Genomic DNA, 20,626 nt, shown 5'->3' on the forward strand with positions numbered 1-20,626 from the left:
TGATTAGTGGGGAAAAAAACCTGAAGCTTTCACAACACCAACACGATGGTTGTGAGCGGATCTTGGATTTCGATTTCAGATGTAGTCAAAGATGTCCGATTCTGATTCTCAGAAACATTTTATTCAGATGATGACTCTTTTTTGCGTCTGCTGGAGAAAATGTCTACGAAGATAAAGAAAATAGTTTTATTTCTCCAAAGAATGCAACCATTGTTCATGACAAAAGCCCACAAGATGAATTCTTTATTTTTTATAATCGCTAACGGTTACTATTAACGTCTCGAATAACGCATCTTGCATGAAATTTTTACCCAAATAAAATTTCACTATGGTTGTATATTACTTATTACCAATTGAGTAGAGTACAGTCGTGAACATATGAATATTATGGTATATTTTAAACACATTAAAAAATTTAAAGGATGTGGGGTTTGGGTAACAGAGAAGTTTGTAGAGTGTAGGTAGGTGCATACACAAGGTTTTCATGCAAAGTCAAAGTTGCTTCCTGGCTGGCTGGATGAGTGGCCGGCTGATGAAGCTGCAAAGAAAACCAGCAGGGCAAGAAAACAGGAAGCTGGGATCACCGGGGCTGGACAAAGCTTTCGAGGCGATAAATTCGATCTCTGCGCAGAGACGAGAGTCATAATGGTTTGTAAAGTACCTGCCATGTGTAACGATTTTACCTCCAGGCACTCGGCGCACGCATATGGACTAGTATTATTTTTTTCCTACTCTCCATTCTTAAATCACACATTTCCTCATTCTCTCCTCTCAAGTACTCCTGGATGCCATTTTGTAGCGGCGAGGGGATCACATTGCACGAAGTTTAAATCACAGATGGGATTTGAATGTAGTTTCTGATTATTTTTGTCTGGAAGGACTATTTCTTTGACTTGCTACAGCGATAATGATGATGAGGATGATGATGAGGATGAGGATGAGGATGAGGATGAGGATGAGGATGAGGATGAGGATGAGGATGAGGATGAGGATGAGGATGAGGATGAGGATGGTGATGATCTCTGTCAATCTGTGTACGCAGCGTCACTATGTGATTGCCGTTTAATGTCTCCCCAAAGGAATCCATCTTGGAAGTTATTTGTTCGCTTAAAATAGACCACTTCACATCGCTATCGTCTGTCATCGCTCTGCTGGCGCCGATGAAACAACCGCCGAGCTGATGTTGCAGCGATGGCGTCAAGCTGAGGATTTGGAACGTCGTTATCGGGTGCGACAGATCACGTGGGCATCAGCTGACACCTGGTGGATAGTGTTCTATGACGTCATTTTTCGAACTGAACCTCCATCACAGTTTTTGAGCTTATGCGAGGGCTAGTTGACAGAAGGTCAAAGAACCCGGATTTTAAGTGGTCAGATTTGTCTAATCTCAGACGTCTGTCTTAATGAAAAAGGCGAGGGATAAGAACAGTTTGGATTAAATGAATGACTGACATTTTGAATCATTTCCATAATTTTAGGTCGCTAGAAGTTGTTTATTCGAGATTCTGTCTGAAAACGCTAGTCTGGGTGGTACAAGGAGACTGACATGAATTGTTATCGAGTGACGTCACCAACAAAGTTGTGTGAGAGCCTCACTTTCAGTTTCCTATGACCTATCGTCGTAACTCTGACGTCATAATCTGGGGATTAGGCTTTGCACATTTGAACCCGAGCCAGACGAAGATAGGCGTGACAGAGCATGTCAATTGGTTCCATTAAGGGGTAAGACTATTAAATATGGCGACTTTCCATCCAGCCCCAGACTTTCTGACTCATTAAATCTGAGTCACTACTCCATTACAAATATAAGTTCGTGGAAAACAGTAAACAATATAAACAAGATTCTGAAAGAAAAAGAAACCTAAATGGAAGACATTCCTTCTCTCCGAAGAAGAAGTATTGTTACATTATTGCGAGAAATATCGTGCACACCAATCATCGTGGTGAAGAAGTCCCGTTATGCCAAGTGCCAATTCACTGATCTCCTATTTGTCTCCCTTGACCTGACTGAGTTTTGGCTCCAAGAGTTGATCGTAGTCCGTGGCAGGAAGTCAAGCAAAGTCACACGAAAGTCGTAAATATGTCTGACCGATGATACTAGCAATGAGAAAGTCACTAGAGAGTAAAATCTTTCCGATTGAGACAGAATGGAAACAAATAACTGGTCTTATTCCATCCTTTATAAGTGTGTATGTGTGTGTGTGTTGGTGTGTGTGATGTTATGAACTTCAAGAAAAGATGGATACCATGTCAGTGAGGTAGCGAGTGTGTAAGTGCCTTAATCAAAGGTCTTCATCGACGAAGAGAGGATGAAAGGAAGGCTTAAAGAACCAGCAAGATAAATATCCTGAGCTTAGTTTGCTAATTTTCTTCCTGTGAACTGTCATCTCCGTGGCTATGAATAGAAACATACTGTCACAAATAAATGCTTAACTAAATTTATAGCTTGCCATACTTACAGTGTGAAGGGTTTCTTTCTCTATCCAGTAAATCAGTGAAATCTCGCAATAATCTGGGACCAGCGCAAAAAATTATTTTCGATTTACTTTTAGTTTTAGTGTGTTGTTCTGTTCATCATTAAAAGAAACTTCAACAGGGGAGATAAAACCCTTTACAACAATTCTGACATTTGGGTTACATTTTTTTTTTTTTGTAAACAAAATGGTGTTGATGTATGAAATGTGTGGAATCTGTCTCAAGTTTTCGCTCTGAAATTTGTCTCCCTCCCGAGTTTCACAATCATATAGTTATTGCAATTATCATCGTTCTGTCGATCTTTCTTTCTTTAACATTTTCTGAAAACAGTTGTAAGGACCTGAATTATGTACTCACATGAATTTAAATCGTTGTAAGAAAGGTCCTTGAAAGTTCAGTGCCTATGAATGCAAACACTCGACAAGGACTTGATCCCTCGACTGGAAAAGGTAGAGAATGTTCAGGCCATGTAGCTTGGAACAGCTGGTTTTGAGTGTGATCACAAGTTCTCGCTACTGGAATCTGTTATCATCGAATCGGTTGCAGTTTTGCCTGGGATTATTTATCTACTTTCCCTGCGGGAGGAGAGTTATCGGCACCTTTCCACGTAGAAAGCATGAACGTTCAAGCGTTTGCCAAACAGCCCCAGAGAATGCACCCTTCTAGGATGTAATTACCAGCGGTCCTCGCCACCCGATGTACCCGATGCCGCCTTTGTTGACCCGGCTTCTGTTCGCCATCGACCTGGCAGAGTTGCAGTTCATGGCGGAGCAAGACCGGAACTGGTTTCCGATCACAGCGGTTCAATGATTTCGTGAGCGTTCAAGTCCTGATCCTGGGGTCCTGAGTAACGGACAGGGAGGGAGTAGATGTTTGGATGCAGGATGATCAAGGCAACAGACTGAGCAGATACACATTGTTGCAGACAATGTATGCAGGTACACGGGTATAGATAGACTGAAGGCGAAGAGAAGTCTTTTCTTGTTTGTTTCCAGTTTCTCGGATCCAAGAGTTTGTCAAAGCCTTCGATTATGTCGGTTGATTCATCACAGGGAGAATAAACTACTTTCACCTGAGTTGTGAAAGAAGTGGGAGCAGGTGAAGATGGTTAAGAGAAGGAAGATTGTTAGAGAAAGTTCTAGATGTAGTCGTGAGTCTGACACGTGACATTCAACAATGCACAAAACAATGTTCTTAAGAAAAGGTAGACACGTGACTCTCGCGAGTTTATTGTCATGTGGCTTTGTTGTGGTCCTGTGCCATGAAGTGTGTACAGTAAAGAGAAATCTGATTTCTTCAAAAAGTCAAGCTACAAATAATAGTGTGTAGAGTATGGAAGATACTCAGAAATTTTATAAAATTAAAGACTGTAAAAAAGGAGGAAAAGAGGAAGTATTGAACAGGAAATTAAAAAAAAGCAAAAAAAAAACAAAAAAAAAAACAAAATAGAAAACAAAAATGAACGAGTGAAAACAAAAATGAACGAGGAAAAACAAAAATGACAAATGAAAGAGGAAATAGGCAGAGATTGATTAAACGGAGATCAAAAGAATCACGAAGTAGGCAGTTCTTATGAGAAACAATATCTTCATCCATTTTTTTTTTTTTTAATTTCTGGGGCCTCAATGAGTAGTTCGAAGGTTTTCTGCCATCCTGTCCTGGTCACAGAGAACATTTCAAACTACCCGAAGTCTACATTTTCTGTCAGCCAAAGCACCTCCCTCCTTCGGATCTTCCCTCCTCCCTCTTCCTCCCAGTGATGATCATGTGATTACATCAAGCCTCATCTTCTTTCTTCTTAAAGAAAATGTCTATAAATAATAATAATAAACCTATACGGAAATCTCAGAAGATTAATTCGTCTTCTATTGACGCCCACTCTTTCTCTCTTTATCGCTCTCCTTCCTCGCTCCATCCACCCCGGAAGATCATTAATCATTATCCTGGTTACTGTATCGTCGTTGGACACGGAGGCTGCATGTTTACCTTTGATACCCGTTTATGCTCGCTCGTCGCCAAGCTTTTGATCTCGTTACGTGTCCCGCTGGGTGGCAGCACAGAGAAAAGAATGGCATGACAAGGCATTACAGGGCATTACAGGGCATTACAAGGCAGAGTCCCATCCACACAAGACAGGGATCAAAGGCTTTGCTCGTTGTCTTGGTGACAGAGCTTAAAGGGGCACGTAATTCGATGAGCTGCTTCGCTCCTTCCTTCCGCGCATCACCACCAACCTGGAAGTTTAGTCAGCTTTAACTTTAATTGTTCCTTCCTTTCCTAAAAGGTTGCATTCGTAGACACAACAAACAGGGGTCAGTAAATGCATTTAATAATAATAATAATAATAATAATAATAATAATAATAATAATAATAATAATAATAATAATAATGATTGTTTGTCGATAAAGTGCATAATTGAAAGCAGTTTTTAGTGACTTAGGAGCTGAGGGAGGAACAAAAGAGCCATTTGAGGTTTTTCTTGCAGTTGAGGTAGTACGCATGCGTAGTCAGACCCGACCCAGTGCACGCGCCTTCACGGCACTTTCGCGGAAGGTTTTCTAGAAAATCGAAGTGTGTATGAAGGACAGCAAATTTCCACCGTCCGCGTAACGAACATGAAAAGAAGAGCCCTTCAACCGTTCGCTAGTGGACGAGGACTCAAAAATCGTCGGCATCTCTAAAATGTGCGGAAAATTCACGAGCTAAGAGGTATGAGGTGGTGCGTGTTTGCGCTGGAAATTTTCACTGATTAGCGCTTTCTTTTTGTAGTTTTTAACCTCTGATTCTCTCTGTCTCTCTCTCTATCTCTCTACCTCTCTTCACCTTTCTGTGCTCTCTGTGTTTTTACCCTTCGTGAGGTAACGCAATGCGACACTAAGACGAGCAACTGTTGTCTGTTTTCGGTGAAAGGTCACAGGCATGATATTTTGTTGCTGTAAGCAAAGCCGATAAATTGATAAAAAAATCCTTCATTCAGAATGGAATAAGAGGGAGAAAATGAAAGAAAGAATATGTCAAATACAGTGCAGAAGAGTTCGTTTTAGTGGAAGTGAGAATAAAGACTGAGTTACAAAGGCTTTTACAATCTTGGGATCGCTGAGTGTTAACTCACACGGGTTTCCCTTTCAGGGGCCCGATGCATAACATTCCTCTAACAAGATGACAACTCATTTTATTACTCAGACTTAACCCTCCAGTTGGCGCCGAGCTGTGTGCGGCTCCTCCGACCCCACAGCACGTGACGAAACGGGATTTTGTCCTCGTCTGCTCTCGAAGTGCATTTCGCGTTGAAAGCTTTTGTAAGATCTACCAAAAGATTCGAGGTACTTTTGAAAGTAGATGGAAGTGGTATTTTCTCGCGAATCTTTTTAGGAATTATTGTGGCACGTCAGGCATTATGGAGCTTCGAGGAAGTTGGGCTTTTAGAGAAGGATGACTAAAGTCTGGGCGTCCACAGACCTGCAGGAAAGTGCAGCTCGAGAAAAGCGGAGGGTTTTCTGGGACTAAAATAACTTTTCAAACTACATTATGACGAGGACAATTTCTATTGTTTCCCAGTTCCTGGAATTAAGCAAACAAGAAAAACAAAAGAAAGCACGGAGCTTGCAGAAGCTTTCATGAAGTAATTAATTTTTAAACCTTTCTCGTTCGTGTATGGGAGCTGAGATATGTATGATGACAGACATACATGAATCATTCACGAGTAAAAGAACACAATACGTAGATACACAAAATTACACCACACACACACACACACACAGATATACATAGAAATTTATATACCGTATCAAGAATGAAAATTGGTGGTTGCGGGAAAGGATGGCTTCCTTTCACTGCGCATGCGTGTGGGTGATTGGGACACGCTTGTGTAGAGAGGGTGTTTAGTAGCAGCCAATGCCGACCTCTGGCATTTCCAGACCAAATAGTCTCCGAACAGACTACTCCAGACGATAGAGATGTTGTCGCTATTGAATTTTCTCTGGAAGATTCATCAAGTGTTGTTTTCTCATTTGAGACATAGATGTCAATAAGCAGTACACCACACTGTGCCACGAGCAGCCTCTCGTAATGCTCTGTAATGACCTGCGCACTGCAGGCATTTAGTCGATCGTGTTAACCGGAAAGTCGTGATGAGGTTAAAACCTGACAAGTGAAGAACGAAAATGTGTGAAGGACGAATAAAGACTGGGAGTTGGAGAAGCAAATAAAAAAGAAACTAGGTGAAATATACAAAAGAAGAGAAAGAGAGAAAAAAAAAAAGAAGCAAACTAAGAAAGAGAGCAAGAGAGAATGAACTACAAAGAAAGAGCAAGAACGAAATAAAGAGATAAAGAGAGAATAAAATAAAAGAAAGAAAGAGGTAAAGAGAATGTATAAAAGAAAAAAGGAAGAAAGAAAAAAATGGAGAGGGTGAGAAAGAATGAATGAAGGAAAGACATATTTCTTTCATTCGAACGTATTTACACACACAAAACTGAGCAAAGGTACGAAGAATATCTTTCCCTCTCTCCCCTCCCCCGTTCTATGTTTTTATCTTTCTGTGTGTGTGCGTGCGCTCTTCCTGAAGTATTAGTGCTTTAGTAAAGATGTACTACACACGTATCTCCATCTTTGGGACTATCACCTTCATTCCTTCTTCATAACTACGAAGAATGCCAGCCTTCATTTCACATTATTTTTACAAACTGTCTCGTATCGCTCCCTTCGCATCGACATATTATTTCTTTCCTGTCTTCCCTACGACAACGATGTTTGATGTTTCCCGATTGCGATGACATACAGACTCTGTTTGATGATAACACTCCCGCATGCTTCTCCTTTAGGATTCCTACAAATAAATTTTCTCATAAAACGACATCCATTGAAGACGAGTTATTGAACAAACATTCCACGTTGCCATGACGGTTGCGGGCCGCATCGATGTGCAATTCTCCTCCTCATTATTTTTACCCATTAGGCATGGAGTACATCCTTGGTTTTATTACCTTCTCACAGTGGCAGTTTATTCAGTCGATGTCAAGCTATTTGTCATCGTCTCCCGCTCACAAGCAGACGACTCTGTATATGTTACATTTCTGTAGGAAAATACCCTTCCTTCTTACCCGGGTAATTTTTCTAGAATAGTCTTGCCATTAATTAGCTTTCAACTTATAATGTAGGTGAGATAGTTTTTTCCAGCTTTTGTCACCTCGAACGAATGTCATGTTGGCGGAAGTGTTTCATGCTTGTCCGGAAGATGACAGGCAATCCATCTTGTCTGGATGTCTGTGATTTCTACTCACGAATATTTCTACTTCCGCTGACAAGACTTTTCCAACCAGGTTGGGGTAAAGAGTTTCATCTACTCATCAGTCCTTTACCCCTAAGCTGATCCCTACTTAACCTAATCCGTAATCCTAACCCAATGTTATCTTATTTAGTAACTTTATATTTACACTTCTAATCTAATCATCTGAAAGTAAACAAAATAATAACAACAACATTTAGCTATCTGGTAGGTAACCCAAACTAACAAGCAAAACAAAGAAAGACAACTCGTATTTATTTGAATAACAATTAACTATTGTGATTAGAATCAAGCCCTATGGCGTTAAAAAAAAAAAAAAAAAGAAAAGAGGACGAGGCACACAGCCAGGTCATCGATATTGGGGAATTGCAGGCCCTCCCACTACCACCGCAACAATTATCCCTCCGCTGCCTTGCTCGCCCCAGGGTGCGTAATCTTGTGCAGCTAGCTGTAACCGATAAAGGTGGGTCCTGTGGTTATCAGTCTTTGTGATTTACCGACACGTCACGTGACTAGAGGACAGAAATAGAAGCGTGTGGCTTGTGAACAGCAACACGCTGACCTACCTGGTGATAGTACATCCGGCGGACACACCTGTAATGAACTCCCGACTGGGTTCGTGAGACAAGAGAAGGAGGAGGAAGGTATAAGTGTTCTATGCCGAGCAAGCAGCTAATTCCATATCACGGTAATGCAGCCAGCCCTGTTAACAAATGCTACATGCAGAGAAAAAAAAAACAACAACAACACCAGCGTGCCCGAGACGAGATCTGAACTCAGGACAGTCAATCTTCAGAATATTGGTAACAGGCGGCAACCGCTGCGCCACCAGCCCGCTCTGACTAGAGAAGAGATGAGGTTCATGCCAGGGTAGTATCGAAAACTTGTCAATCATCTAACATCAGTCTTATGTGTAAACTATCATTTGTAAACTGTATTTAACATATTGCGCAGTCGTACACATGACCACGGTATGTTTGCCAAAACACATTCAAATCCCAAGATCATTCCTGTATTCTGGCCATGTTTTCTTCTTCCTTTTTCTTCTTCTTGTCTTCTCTCTTCTTCGCTTTTCTCCCAGATACAGAAAGCTCAATCTGCGCTGGAAAGATTAAAAAGAGAGAGAGGAAGAGGGAAAACATAAGAGAAAGAAAAGGAGAGGGAGAAAAAAACTAGAGGAGACACGAAAAAGAATTAAGTGAGAAAGAGACAGATACTCCATTTCTGTTGTAAACAACAAAAGTAAACAATAATAAAATAATAAAAAAAAAGCATTTGCCTTGTCCTTAACATGGTTTCAAACGTCTTTTAAAAGGTTTAGAAAGCCATCTTGCCCGGAGATAGCACGAGGCTAAATAAGCTGCCATGTAACCCCTGCCATGAAGCCCGGCTTAGAACGATCCTTGAACTTTTACAACTTTCTCGCGAGCATAAAGGAAAAGTCAAACAACAACGCCAACAAATCCCGCCAATGCATCTTCCGATTGCTTCATCGAGCGTGTTGGAGACTCGCCGAGTGCATCCACGCGGCCAGACGACGAGAAAAGCGAGGGGTGGGCTCTTAACCCTTGGACTGCCGCAGTCTCAACGGTGATACTTGGCGCCACGGGTGCCGAGGAGATGACCCAGGGGTTGAAAGGGTTAATGCCGGACGGCGATTGGTTCACAAAAAAAAAAAAAAGAAAAAAAATCTTTAAATACTTCTTTTGAAAAAATGAGAAAGAGAAGGAGAAAGAAAGCTTGGGGTTTAGTGCTACATGGCTTTTACAGCTGATTCTGTCATTCGATTCGCCTCCTGCACATTGGGAAGCAAGGACATTAAACTGAATTAAGATGCGGCAGACCACACACAGTCCCTTTTGCTGTGGCTACCAGGTCTGAGATTTAAAAAAACAAAAAACAAAAAACAAAAACAAAAAAAAAACAACAAAAAAAAAAAAAACAACCACCTGCTTACTCGTCTGTAAGCTTTCACGGATGCTTTTAGCAAGTGTTTTAAATTTTCCTTATCAGGAAACACGTCCACAGGTTTCTCTCCACATCTGATTCTTTATTTACATATTATTTTCTTTCTTTCTTTTTTCCTAATATTTCTAATGTGTCTATCGATTTTGTTATTTCTTTTCCGACATCTCCATTTCGAGAGAGAAATTCAAGCACACCATTACTCAAACCTTTAACTCAAAGTCTTAAAAATGTTTTGTAAAACATGATTCTCGAATATCTTCGGCTGAATGTCCGAAAATTTGTCGATGATTCTCCCCGCCACTGATCTCCCGTGGTTCGATGAACCTGGCTATAAAAAGATTGCTAATGAACTTTGCCTCGTTTAAAATGTCAGAAATAAATCATATCATTGTGAGCTGCACACAATGTCCACAAAACAGAAACAGCTTCCACAAACCACTAAAATATAAATTGGCGGCAAATTTCGCATGCGCGGTGAAACATAGCGCCTCGCGGTGCGCACGAAAAAGGTCAATCTATTTTTAGAGGGTCTTTCATTTTTTCCTGCGTTCCCATTGGCTGCAGCCTGGCAGCGCGTGGTAGGGGCCTCTTTGTGACCCTGTTCACGCTTATCAGATGCTGTGTGCGCGCGGCGGTGTGTACTTGGGCCCTTACGCGCCTTCCCACAGTTTCAAACATTTTTAACACGACAGCCACTGCACCAGGACTGTCTTTGTGTGTGTAGGACCAGGATGTTGACATGGATGCTTTACACAAATGAGGATGAGGATGATGATTCCCGTGGTGACGACTGCTTGTAAAGGAAAGGTAACGTGAGATTTTTGTTGTTGGCGAGAATGGCGATGAATGTTGAGGAAAGCTGTGTCTGCGTGTTGTGGTGGGTGGCCTCGTTGTCTCTGCGTCGTCACCATACAATCTGCCCTCGTTTTCTCTCCAGTTCTTAAACCTCAGCTTCCTTTTTTTCCTCCCGTTCCATCAACTTTGCTTAATTTGAAAAATAGTTTTTCGTGTTAAGATGAAGTTTTTAGGATTGCAGGCTTTGGATGGACAGGTCGTGAGTTTATTTTTGTGGACAAAAATTTGTGAAGAGGGATAATTAATGGGGGCAGTCTCCTCTCCTTGGCACGGGCAGTGACGCACGCAGTGTTAGGGAGGGAGGGGAGGAAGAGGAGTGAGGAGTGGAAAGGTCATTTTGTCACGTGTACAAAGTAGCTGCGGGTCTGCCTTGTGTTCCGTGTGTCACGCGATGACATGAGGTGACGTGATGTGCATGCCACTGGGCGCGCCTGAGTTCCGCATCAGTCGGGGGGAGAGGATGAGGGGTTGAGGGTTAGGGAGGGGGCAGTCAGTGGTGGTTAAAGAGGGGGAGTGGAGGGCTGTCAGCTGAAGCTGCTCAAGTTAGAGTACAGCCAGCAGTTCGTCCCTTTGTTTACACTTGTCTCATCTCGTCCTTTGTTATGTCTCTGGTTTGCTTGAGGTTCCCGGACTTAGTAAACCCTCCTCGACTTTCGTGTGATTGCAACTTCTGTTTTTGTTGTTGTTGTCATGCTCAAAAGATTTTCTACCCTTTTTTTATATACATGATGATTATATGATGTGGTACAAGTCATGATGATAGACGGAAGTCCCGTTGACCTCACTTGTCGTCAAAATGTCTCATCGGGAAATCTCTCTTTTCAATATGCATCAGGACCAGTTATGTTTCGAAAGACTGTTAGAAAGTGAAAGTCAAGCATTTATCATTAAATTTGACTTCAGGATTCGAATCAAAAACGGGTGGAAATTTCGCTTCGTAGCTAGTATTCCATTTTTAGTTTCTTTGTTTATACATTCATAAAAACCCAGATGTGATCAATCTTTATGTGCGATATTTATGAAAAGTTAACGGCCAGGATTTAATTTATTTTTAAACCAGCAAGTATTTACTATTTTGTACATTAGAAAACTGATAAAAGTTTGTTTATAATTCATGAACATCAGGAGAGGTCAGGGTTACTCCATCATCCCCGCAGCCCCACATAGTCAGACATGTGTTTAATTATGTTGAATATTTAAAATTGTAGACACGAACAGTAAATGGCAGAGTGAGGTTTGGCACCACTATACTCACTTTAGAGAATTTATAAATTAATTTCCTCTTCTTACTGTAATGAGCAAACATCATGTTTATTTGTTTAGATAAACATTTAAATACGAATCCATCAGACCAGACATTCTCATTCAGTTTTCCAGTGTGAGTTGTGTCTGTGCCGCGTGTATGTAGTTTGGTTGGTTGAATATATATGTTTGTCTTATTAGCCACGTCACATTTTTCCCTTGAGAAACTGTGCAACAGCTGTTATTGATAACCTGGCTGGCTTGTTTTGTACTCAGTCGATGCGGGAGTCATTGCCTGGACCTTTGTACAAACCTGTGACGAATGGAGAGTTGAACCTGGAGACTCACAACACTCGCTTTCCAATAAATGACTCGTTCAGACATGTTCTGGGAAAGTTTAGCTGTAAGGTTGCAGAACTAAACTTCTATACTTCTATGATGGAGCGACACACACACAACCGAGTTCTGCTGCAGGTCACAGCGCCAAGTGCAAAGGTCACTGTGACACCATCTTTACACATTACACTTCCGGCCCTGCTCCCCCTCCTCATCGCCCGCTGCACTCTTGCCGTTGTTGTTGTCGAAAGGGTCCTAGTGTGTAGTCGCCCCCGTCCCTTGCTCGACAGCAATGTTTGTTGTTAACGGCCATCGCCACCCCCCGACGTAGTGAAGGTCGTCTGGTGACGTAAACCGTCGGCCATGTTATCATGACAGTCGTCAGTGTCCGTGCTCGTCTGTGCCTTTACCACAGATAACACGGCTGTGATTATTCATTTCTGAAAAACCATCAGAAAGTTTCGAAAAACTGAAGCAGGGACTTGTCTGGATGATTGTGATGTTTGCGTTTCAACCTTCTTTGTTTTTTTTTTTAACGAGAACAAACGAGATTACGAGTGAGAGAACTTGCAAACTTTTTCGTTTAACACGTTTTTTTTATTTCCTCTTTAAACCTGTAAGCTTTTAGAGCTGGATTATTTTCTTATATAAAACTTTGCTACTGTCATCAGTTTTTAGATTCCTAAACTTTTCTCCGTTTTATTTTTCAGAACTTCTGATAACGACTGTGTGGTGAAAGCTATCCTCACCATCACCTCACCACCACCCACCATTCATCCCCAGATTTCGGGGTTCGTTTCGGATCCGCCTCCCGGAGTAAAATCGAAGCAGTCGTCTTTTTCACTTCTGTTCACCATAGTGAAAATCATCAACCACCACGGTCGCGGTCGCTGCTGTCATGATGTCGACGAGGAAAGAGAAGCTCATCACCGCCGGCTGCGCTATCGTCTTCCTGGTCGTTGCTGTGGTTCTCATCATCGCTGGCTCCTTGTTGCCCAGGTGGGCGGCCGTGCGCAACACCACGGCGGAGGGCAATGTCAGCTTCAGCCTGTGGACCAAGGAGGAGTGCTTCGGCATCATCTGCCACACCCAGAAGATGAATGTCAAGTGGACGACGGAGGAGTGCTGGAACGACCCCAGCGATGGACAGCGGAAGTGTCAGGAGTTCAGTGGATACAAAATTCGCTCGGACACCAAGTGCTATGAGGCTAATTTCTGCAACATCACCTGGACTAGCCAAGGGGGTAAGTGTGTGTGAGAGAGAGAGAAAGTTTATCTGTCAGTCTGAATGTGAATGTGTCTTTATTTCCGTCTTTGTTTACCTCTCCTTCTCCGTTCTTTGTTCGTGTGTTCTGCAGGTCAGCTCGTTACCTTATCATAAGCCTGTCAGTAAATTTTTTGTCTTTCATCTTTCTCAGTTTCCTCGTTTGACTTCCTGTCTCTTTTTTACTGTCTTGCCAGCTAGAAATTCTTGTCTAGGTCTCATCTCCTCCCTTCATTACTTCCTGCTTCCTGTCTCCACCTTCACTATCTTTCACACTTTTATTTCCCTTCCTATATTTATCTTTGCTTCTGTGTCTCTGTGTGTGTGCATATATGTACATAACAGTTGTAACTTTTTCTCCTCTTCCATTCAGGTTGATCTTTACGATCTGCAACATATCCGACTTTTCAGAATGTTGCCATGACGATTTGGAAAACTAAAAATAGAGGCAGACTAAATATAATGACCGGATGTGTCAGAAAAATTTCAGTCGTGCTTTACAAAATTTCACTTCATGTATTTTTAAATTTCTTTCGACCACACTTCAGCACTATCCGCTATTCACATTCTTTATTTTGAGCTGCCCCCCGCCTTCTTTTTTATTTTTATTTTTGCAAGATTTCTCCCATTTCGCCGTAATCAGATTTTGTTTTTATTTATCGCATCGCTGACCTCTGTTTCCTGTCATAACTTCCGATCACATCCCATCTCCCTCTGCAGCCCTTTCTATGAAATAAGTCATAAAATCTGTAAAAGCGAACGATGTTTCCATGGTGATAATAACATGTATTTCGATGGCGATGAAAACAAAAACAAAAAACAAAAACCGTTGGCAGCGGCTACAAATTTGACCAAAAACTCAGTTTCAAGCTACTAACCTATTTGCGGCCTCATTAACTTTTGGATGAACCTTGTACTGACACTTATTATTTCCAAACTAAGCAACACATTAAGACCGTTTCATGCTTTCGCCAGCCGTTCACTCCTTTTTTTTGTCCTTATGATGCTATTTTTAGTTCTTTGGCGGAAGTCGCAAAGCCGGAACAAGTCTTCGCCTCAAGGGTTTACCGAGAGCGTAACGTAACGTAATAAGAAACCTATCTGAGGTTGTCAACAACAATATAAATATTCTATCGGTATATCAATATTACAAAAGTATTAATAGTAGTATCAAGATGTCACTACAACGTCCTTCTCGGGACTAACGTTGCTTGCAAGTGTTACGTGCGTGTCACGTTCTCTTCACGTGCGTCACATTATTCAAGCTGACGCCAGCTGTCTGTTCTTTCCTTCTAAAAGAAACACGGGGTCTCGGTGAAAAATATTAAGTTACTTGAACTCAAGTCTTGGGATCAATATTTCCCAAGTAAAAATGGAAAAAACAGGGATCGGGAACAAACCATGATATCCAAAAAGCCTCCGAGATTTACTACGTTATCGCTCCATTCTTCCAAAAAAAGAAAAAAAAAAAGGTTGGATGGAGAGTGGAGGACAAGATGTCTTTGTCACTTTACCAGCCGTAGCTGCATCGACACTATTTTTGTTACACCTTTTTTGTTTCATTAGAAAACACGAATGTAGTCGCCCAAACTGCGCAAGAATTCGCACTTTTTCTTTGAAGGAGAGAACAAAAATTTGTGTCGCACAAAGAAGTATTATATTTTAGGAAGTTAAAAAACCCACGTTATTCTAGTATTACAGTTCAGGCGGTTTTTATTCTTCTACCGGAGAGAGAAAACTGTAATCGATACTGTAATCTCTTATGAAACCTTTTTTAATATTAGGTTTTTTTGCGAAAAAATATCTAATATTCCTAAAAACCAGTTTTGTGAACTTTGATAATGAGTCGCTAAGATCTGGCAGCTCTTGCAGCTTTTGGACTTAATACGAATGAATGCCATTTGCTTGACAGGAATATACTGCCTGTAATCCACATCTGAAGAAATGATATCGGGTCGCCCTACTTTTGCTAGCAGTTAGTGCAGAAAGGACCTCCCCCCACCAACACACACAGAGTTATTTATTTATCCCTCTCACAGATAAAGTGCCCTCGTTATGTCGGCCAACATTAGAGTGGAGGCTGTAGGCGCAAGGTTCGCTTCCTCCACAACAGGGAGACTTTTACAGGTGTTGTCTTGACCTGAGTGGCACAGATGTCGATGGAAACCCTCCGCGTGTATTTTTCGTGATTTTTCGCACAATATTGGCACGGTTCAGTGGCCAAGATACAGATCGTGGCAGTTGCGAAATAATACTATTGCTCTGTGGCCGATGTAGCTCTTTTTATACACTCTAACTCTGTATTTTTGTTGGGGAAGGTTGGCGGGAGAAAGGGGGGGACTGTTGGATCTCACATGGCTTTGACAACTGCAGGCTCAACTATTTGCACGCACCTGCTCGTTATTCACCTGACTTGCCAAAGGCCAAACCAAGGCTCGAGTCGAAAGTTGTTTTTTTTTTCTAATCTTTTGAAAATTCCTGGCTCTGGCTTCTTAATCTCAGCCATTTGCCCATTCACGTGAACATTACTGAGTAAGCACATCGACTAGTTTTTTGATCATTAATTACAGTTTACAAGCCATATTGAATTTGGTTCCGCACCGTGCTTGTCTTTCTTTTTTTTCGTCCTTAATCTTTCTTTTTTTTGCTGAGAGTATTCAATAAGCCTTGTCTTCCTCCCCTCCACGCCATCTCGTGGACATTGTAGCAGTAGGGTGACTGTTTGTTTGTCCAGTTTTGATACTATTCTGAGGATTCATCGTGCTTTCCGCCATTGACTTTTGAAAGGACATGGACAGCATGCTTCCTTGATTTCTTGCTTCGGAGCAAACACTGACCTTTCTAACATGATAGAAATTCCGGGGTTTTCGCCCCAGCTTCCTGCTTTAGTACTCCATGCTGTTTACAAAAACACGACTGCACTCGTCGGGATCTGGTTGAAGTTCTCCAAATCTTGTGATTAAACCCTGTCCATGCCTCTTTACACTTCCGGCGTGATAAGAGGCTGACGAATAGTCACCCCTTGATGGCTGACTCTTGCGAATCAGAAGGTTTGTGCAGTCTGCATGGATGATTCATTGTCTGGGCTGCTTTTTGGAGGGACCCTTAACCAAAAAGTCGCACGTGGGTCAAACATTGGGTCAGGGTGAACTGGCATTAGTTGTTGTGATGTGGACAAAGACTCTGACCTTACTTTCCATCCATATCCCGGTCCAGCTAGTCGATAACCGCGAACTGTCATGACACGGTGTAAGTAGGGAACAACGAATCAGATATATTTAACGAACTTTTGACAGTCAGATAACAAGGTAAGACCACACCACAACAAACTACAACAAAAATAAGTAGTAAAATTATCTTGGGTCATCAAAATGTTGCTCCCACATAAGATGAATGTCAGTTGATGCCCTTAGGAATCCATCAGCCTCCTGTCGTCTCTCTTGCTGTTCAGAAATTGAGATTTGCAGTTCTGACCTGCAGGTCAAAGAGCTGTAAAAATAGTGAAGGTATATTTTTTTCAATCCCTCTTCAAGCGCCAGGAGGCTAAAAGCTAGCGACTCTACTTTGTTAAAAGCGCATCGCAGTGCTAGAAATAATTTTTTCCCCTTCTTCTCTCCTCCCCACATCCCCTCCCCAATCGGTGTTGGCTGTCCCTGATATTGTCTCCCCTTGTCATCCGGGTAAGTCGATTGTACTTGAGCGGTTGCCCCTCCCCATCTCCCCCTCGCTTCCTTTTTTTGATGCACTCCAATCCTAAGCTGAACGACAAAATTTTCCTGTAATTTCGTGTCCTTTAATATTCGACGCTCGAGAAAATCGAGGGCCTTAATAGCTAATGTACACCGTCTGTTACTTAGGAAATGAGATCAAACGTTCGATCGGATTGCGGACTCCTGGCGTTCCCAGAGGGCACTGCAAAGCCGACTCGCATCAAGGCAACACCGTGGAAAGGTCTTTATGGTGTGTTTTTTTTTTTTTTATTCCTCCTCCGATACTTTACAGAACACTGCGTTCTACGAGGAGCGAACCCAAACGGCTTTCTTTGTCAGAAAATCAGCTTTTGGGTCGCGAGCGTGTAAGACAAGAGTCATGACACAGGATGGAACTACATGGTCAGTCAGGCGAGGGAAGGAGAGAGGAGTGAGCCGGTAGCGTAGTGATACACATACCTGGCGATCAGTGTTTTTTTCTTCTTTCTTTTCTTCTCTCTCTCTCGTTTGCACTTTTTTTTTTCCTCCCCGGAGCTTCAGCTGTGCACGTTCGATTACACGCGAACTTCCAATTTCCGTCTCTTCCTTTTGGAGGATACAAGGCCAGTCAAGCCTGTTAAGAACTGAGTTCCATCATTTTCTCTCTCTGTATGAATGTGTGTGCGCAACTAAAATTAAACTTTGAATCGAAGTCCAAAGGTGTGGTGCGACGAATTTGAAAATAATTGATTTATTGCACATGTATTCTTAGAGGGTAAGAAACGTGCTTGCCTATGAAAATACTTTAATATTTTTTCCTCTGTCATTGGTTGCCGTGTGTTTTCAGAAAATCTCATTTCTCTTTTTCTCGTTATGCGCCACCCTGTTAACTCATTAGAAGAAAGAAATATATTAATTAACAATTATGTCCGAAATCCCATTATGGAGAGAGAAAACCCATGATCAAAACCTCAGCAAAGATTGTGGTCAACTTTATGGCAAAGATGTGAACCTATCGCGGATTTCGCGATCGCAGGCTTCTGTGATAACTGATAAACATCGCCCACGTGACCGGCATAATAATAATAAGGGAGACAATCAGTTTGTTGTTGTAAGATACGGTCAAGATAAACGAGACCTCATTGTTTGAGCTTTTAGTTTGTTTATTGTATTAGTCTGATTAGCTATCCTGAGTCATGTTCAGGTTGTTTTCAACACCAGACATTCCTGCTACAATGTTGCTCTGACCCTGTTGACCACCAATTGTTCATGCCCGCGAGTGCTCTCCCTTTACAATATTACTGACTATCGGGAGTCGGCGTCAGCCCATAATAATATTAATAATAAAATAATAGCATATAGCCGGAAGAAGTCGAGCTGTCTGCGATGTACTTCCTGATTTGCAGACAGACAAAATGGATTTGATTGGTGGCTTTTGTTTCTATACGAGCGATTGTCAACTGAAGAATGCTTTTATATAGTTGACATTTGGAACAGGCCATAAATTCAGGGCATACGGATCTGTTAATTATATAATGATTTATTATGATCTATTCGTAAAGAAGAGGGTAGGGGATCTGCGAAGGTCTGGATAGGTGGATGGGAAAAAAAAAAGATTGACGAATGATCGACAACGAACACGGCGTGAGTTTAGAAAGGTTTGGAGAAGGAAACTCGATGAGAAACAGTCATCTGACGATAGTATGAGAACAGATTTGCAACATTTCTGTCCTCATCGTCTTTTTCTTCCTCCTCTTCATTGTCCTCATTGTCATCGTGGTGGTAGTAATTGTTTTTAGTGTTGAAGTCATATCAGCGGCACTGTTTCTATGGTGATGGTAACATTAGTAGCTGTAAGAAGAAAAGGTAATGGTAGGTGAGACGAAGTTGTATTGTAGACGTAGTGTTTGTAGAAACACGTAGTTGTGACAGTAGAGACGTAGCATTAGTAGAAGAGACGTAGTGCTAATAAGTGAGACGTAGTAGTGATAGCAGAAACGTAGCATTAGTTTAAAAAGACGTAGTGGTGGTAGTGAAGACGTAAACGTAGTTAGTAGAAGTCACGTGCTATTGATAAAAGATACTTTGTATTAGTAGAAGGCACGTAGTAGTGGTTTCAGTGAGCGCGAAGAGGAGTAGGCCGACCGGAAAGACGTGACAAATGTGTCACGTGACTGCCAGTCGTCTTGACGACGGGTGTGACGCTTGACCCCAGTAAGTTTTAAATGAGAAAAAACTTGCTCGTGCCGCTGTTCTTATCTCTGGAAGTTCATTAAAAATTCATCCGTTGAATTGCGGCCAAGTACAAGAGCGTACATCTTGATGACGGTCCGGGAGGAGTCCTCAGTCCTCCGTTATCTGAACTCAACCAAGTTAGAAAGAGGTTAAAAAGAAATAATGGACTGATTTAAGCTCAGCACAAGATGCAAAAAAAAAAAAAAAAAAAACCTCAGCTTCCGTTATAGGGTTACACGCCTACAAACATCACCGTTGCTCAGAAAGAGGCCAAGAATATGGCGTATAGTAACAAAGAGTGATGTCTCTTCGCCTCATTGGCGAGGGTCACTGCTCCTCGTCTTTGCCCGTTAATCTGCGTCGAGTTTTCTGTCAAACTTCATCTGAGGATCTTTTACCCCATTTGTTATGTTCCTAAATTGATTTTTTTTTGTTTTTGTCTGTGATATTTGGACCTCTGGACCATTTTATTTCTGCTGTAACATCCTCTCCATCTTAACAAGGTTGATTTCAGATTCTGCAATTGCTTCATAAAGTTTCGATGTTGTTGAGCTGCAGCAAGCTTGGTGCGCGGTAACGACAGGTCTTACAATAATTCTGACATTGTGTATGTCCAGGAAGCTAATCTTGTAATGGCCGTTAGAGCCGTGCTTTAAGACTGGTGCCGATGGAATGATATTTCTGTCTACGAAGGTTAGGCCACTGCACCAGAGATCGCGAGCTGAACTTCCACACAAACATGTAATAAGTTTTAGCCACCTTTCCAAGCAAAACTTTATTGGCTTCGACGATTCCATGCAATGGGAAACTTCAGACTGTATTTATTTTGATTCCATAACTTCTTCACATGATTGGCTACAGGATGGGGTTACGCAGTTAACTCTTTTGATACCAGCTTCTGTTATACTTGCTTATATATATTTTTGTAAAGCACTTTGAACCTCTCATAGGGTTATATAAATATATACATCAACTATATTTTTAATATTTCTTCACACACAGAGGTTTCATTTACACGTTCTGTATTTCCATCAAAATAAGACACCTGGTCTTGTACAAAATTTTGTAAGTGGACACCACCCTCACAACAGAAAAATGTTGTTGTCTCTAACACCTCACCCCCAAACGATCTTAAAGCTATGGACGTTTACTTCTTACTCTGTCAGAAACCGCCATTAGATAAGAAGAAAGTATGACCCCGACGGACAAAAACGCAGAGAGATGCTCTGTCCATGATGAAGTACTTGTCTTATTCGCGTGCCGGCCATCTTATT

General features: G+C 41.7%; 1 protein-coding gene across 1 annotated transcript in view; it reads left to right on the top strand.

Annotated features, from left to right (window-relative positions):
- The first annotated feature begins 6,993 nt into the window (after positions 1-6,993).
- The window catches only part of LOC112555056, a 54,190-nt gene continuing 40,557 nt past the window's right edge, over positions 6,994-20,626 (top strand). Inside the window, exons 1-2 of the mRNA XM_025223212.1 lie at positions 6,994-10,538; positions 12,875-13,408. Of these exons, the coding sequence (XP_025078997.1) occupies positions 13,063-13,408 (346 nt within the window). The 5' untranslated portion in view covers positions 6,994-10,538; positions 12,875-13,062. The remainder of the gene's footprint in view (positions 10,539-12,874; positions 13,409-20,626) is intronic.

This window comes from Pomacea canaliculata, linkage group LG14, assembly GCF_003073045.1.
Source record: "Pomacea canaliculata isolate SZHN2017 linkage group LG14, ASM307304v1, whole genome shotgun sequence".
NCBI classification, from domain to species: Eukaryota; Metazoa; Mollusca; class Gastropoda; order Architaenioglossa; family Ampullariidae; genus Pomacea; species Pomacea canaliculata.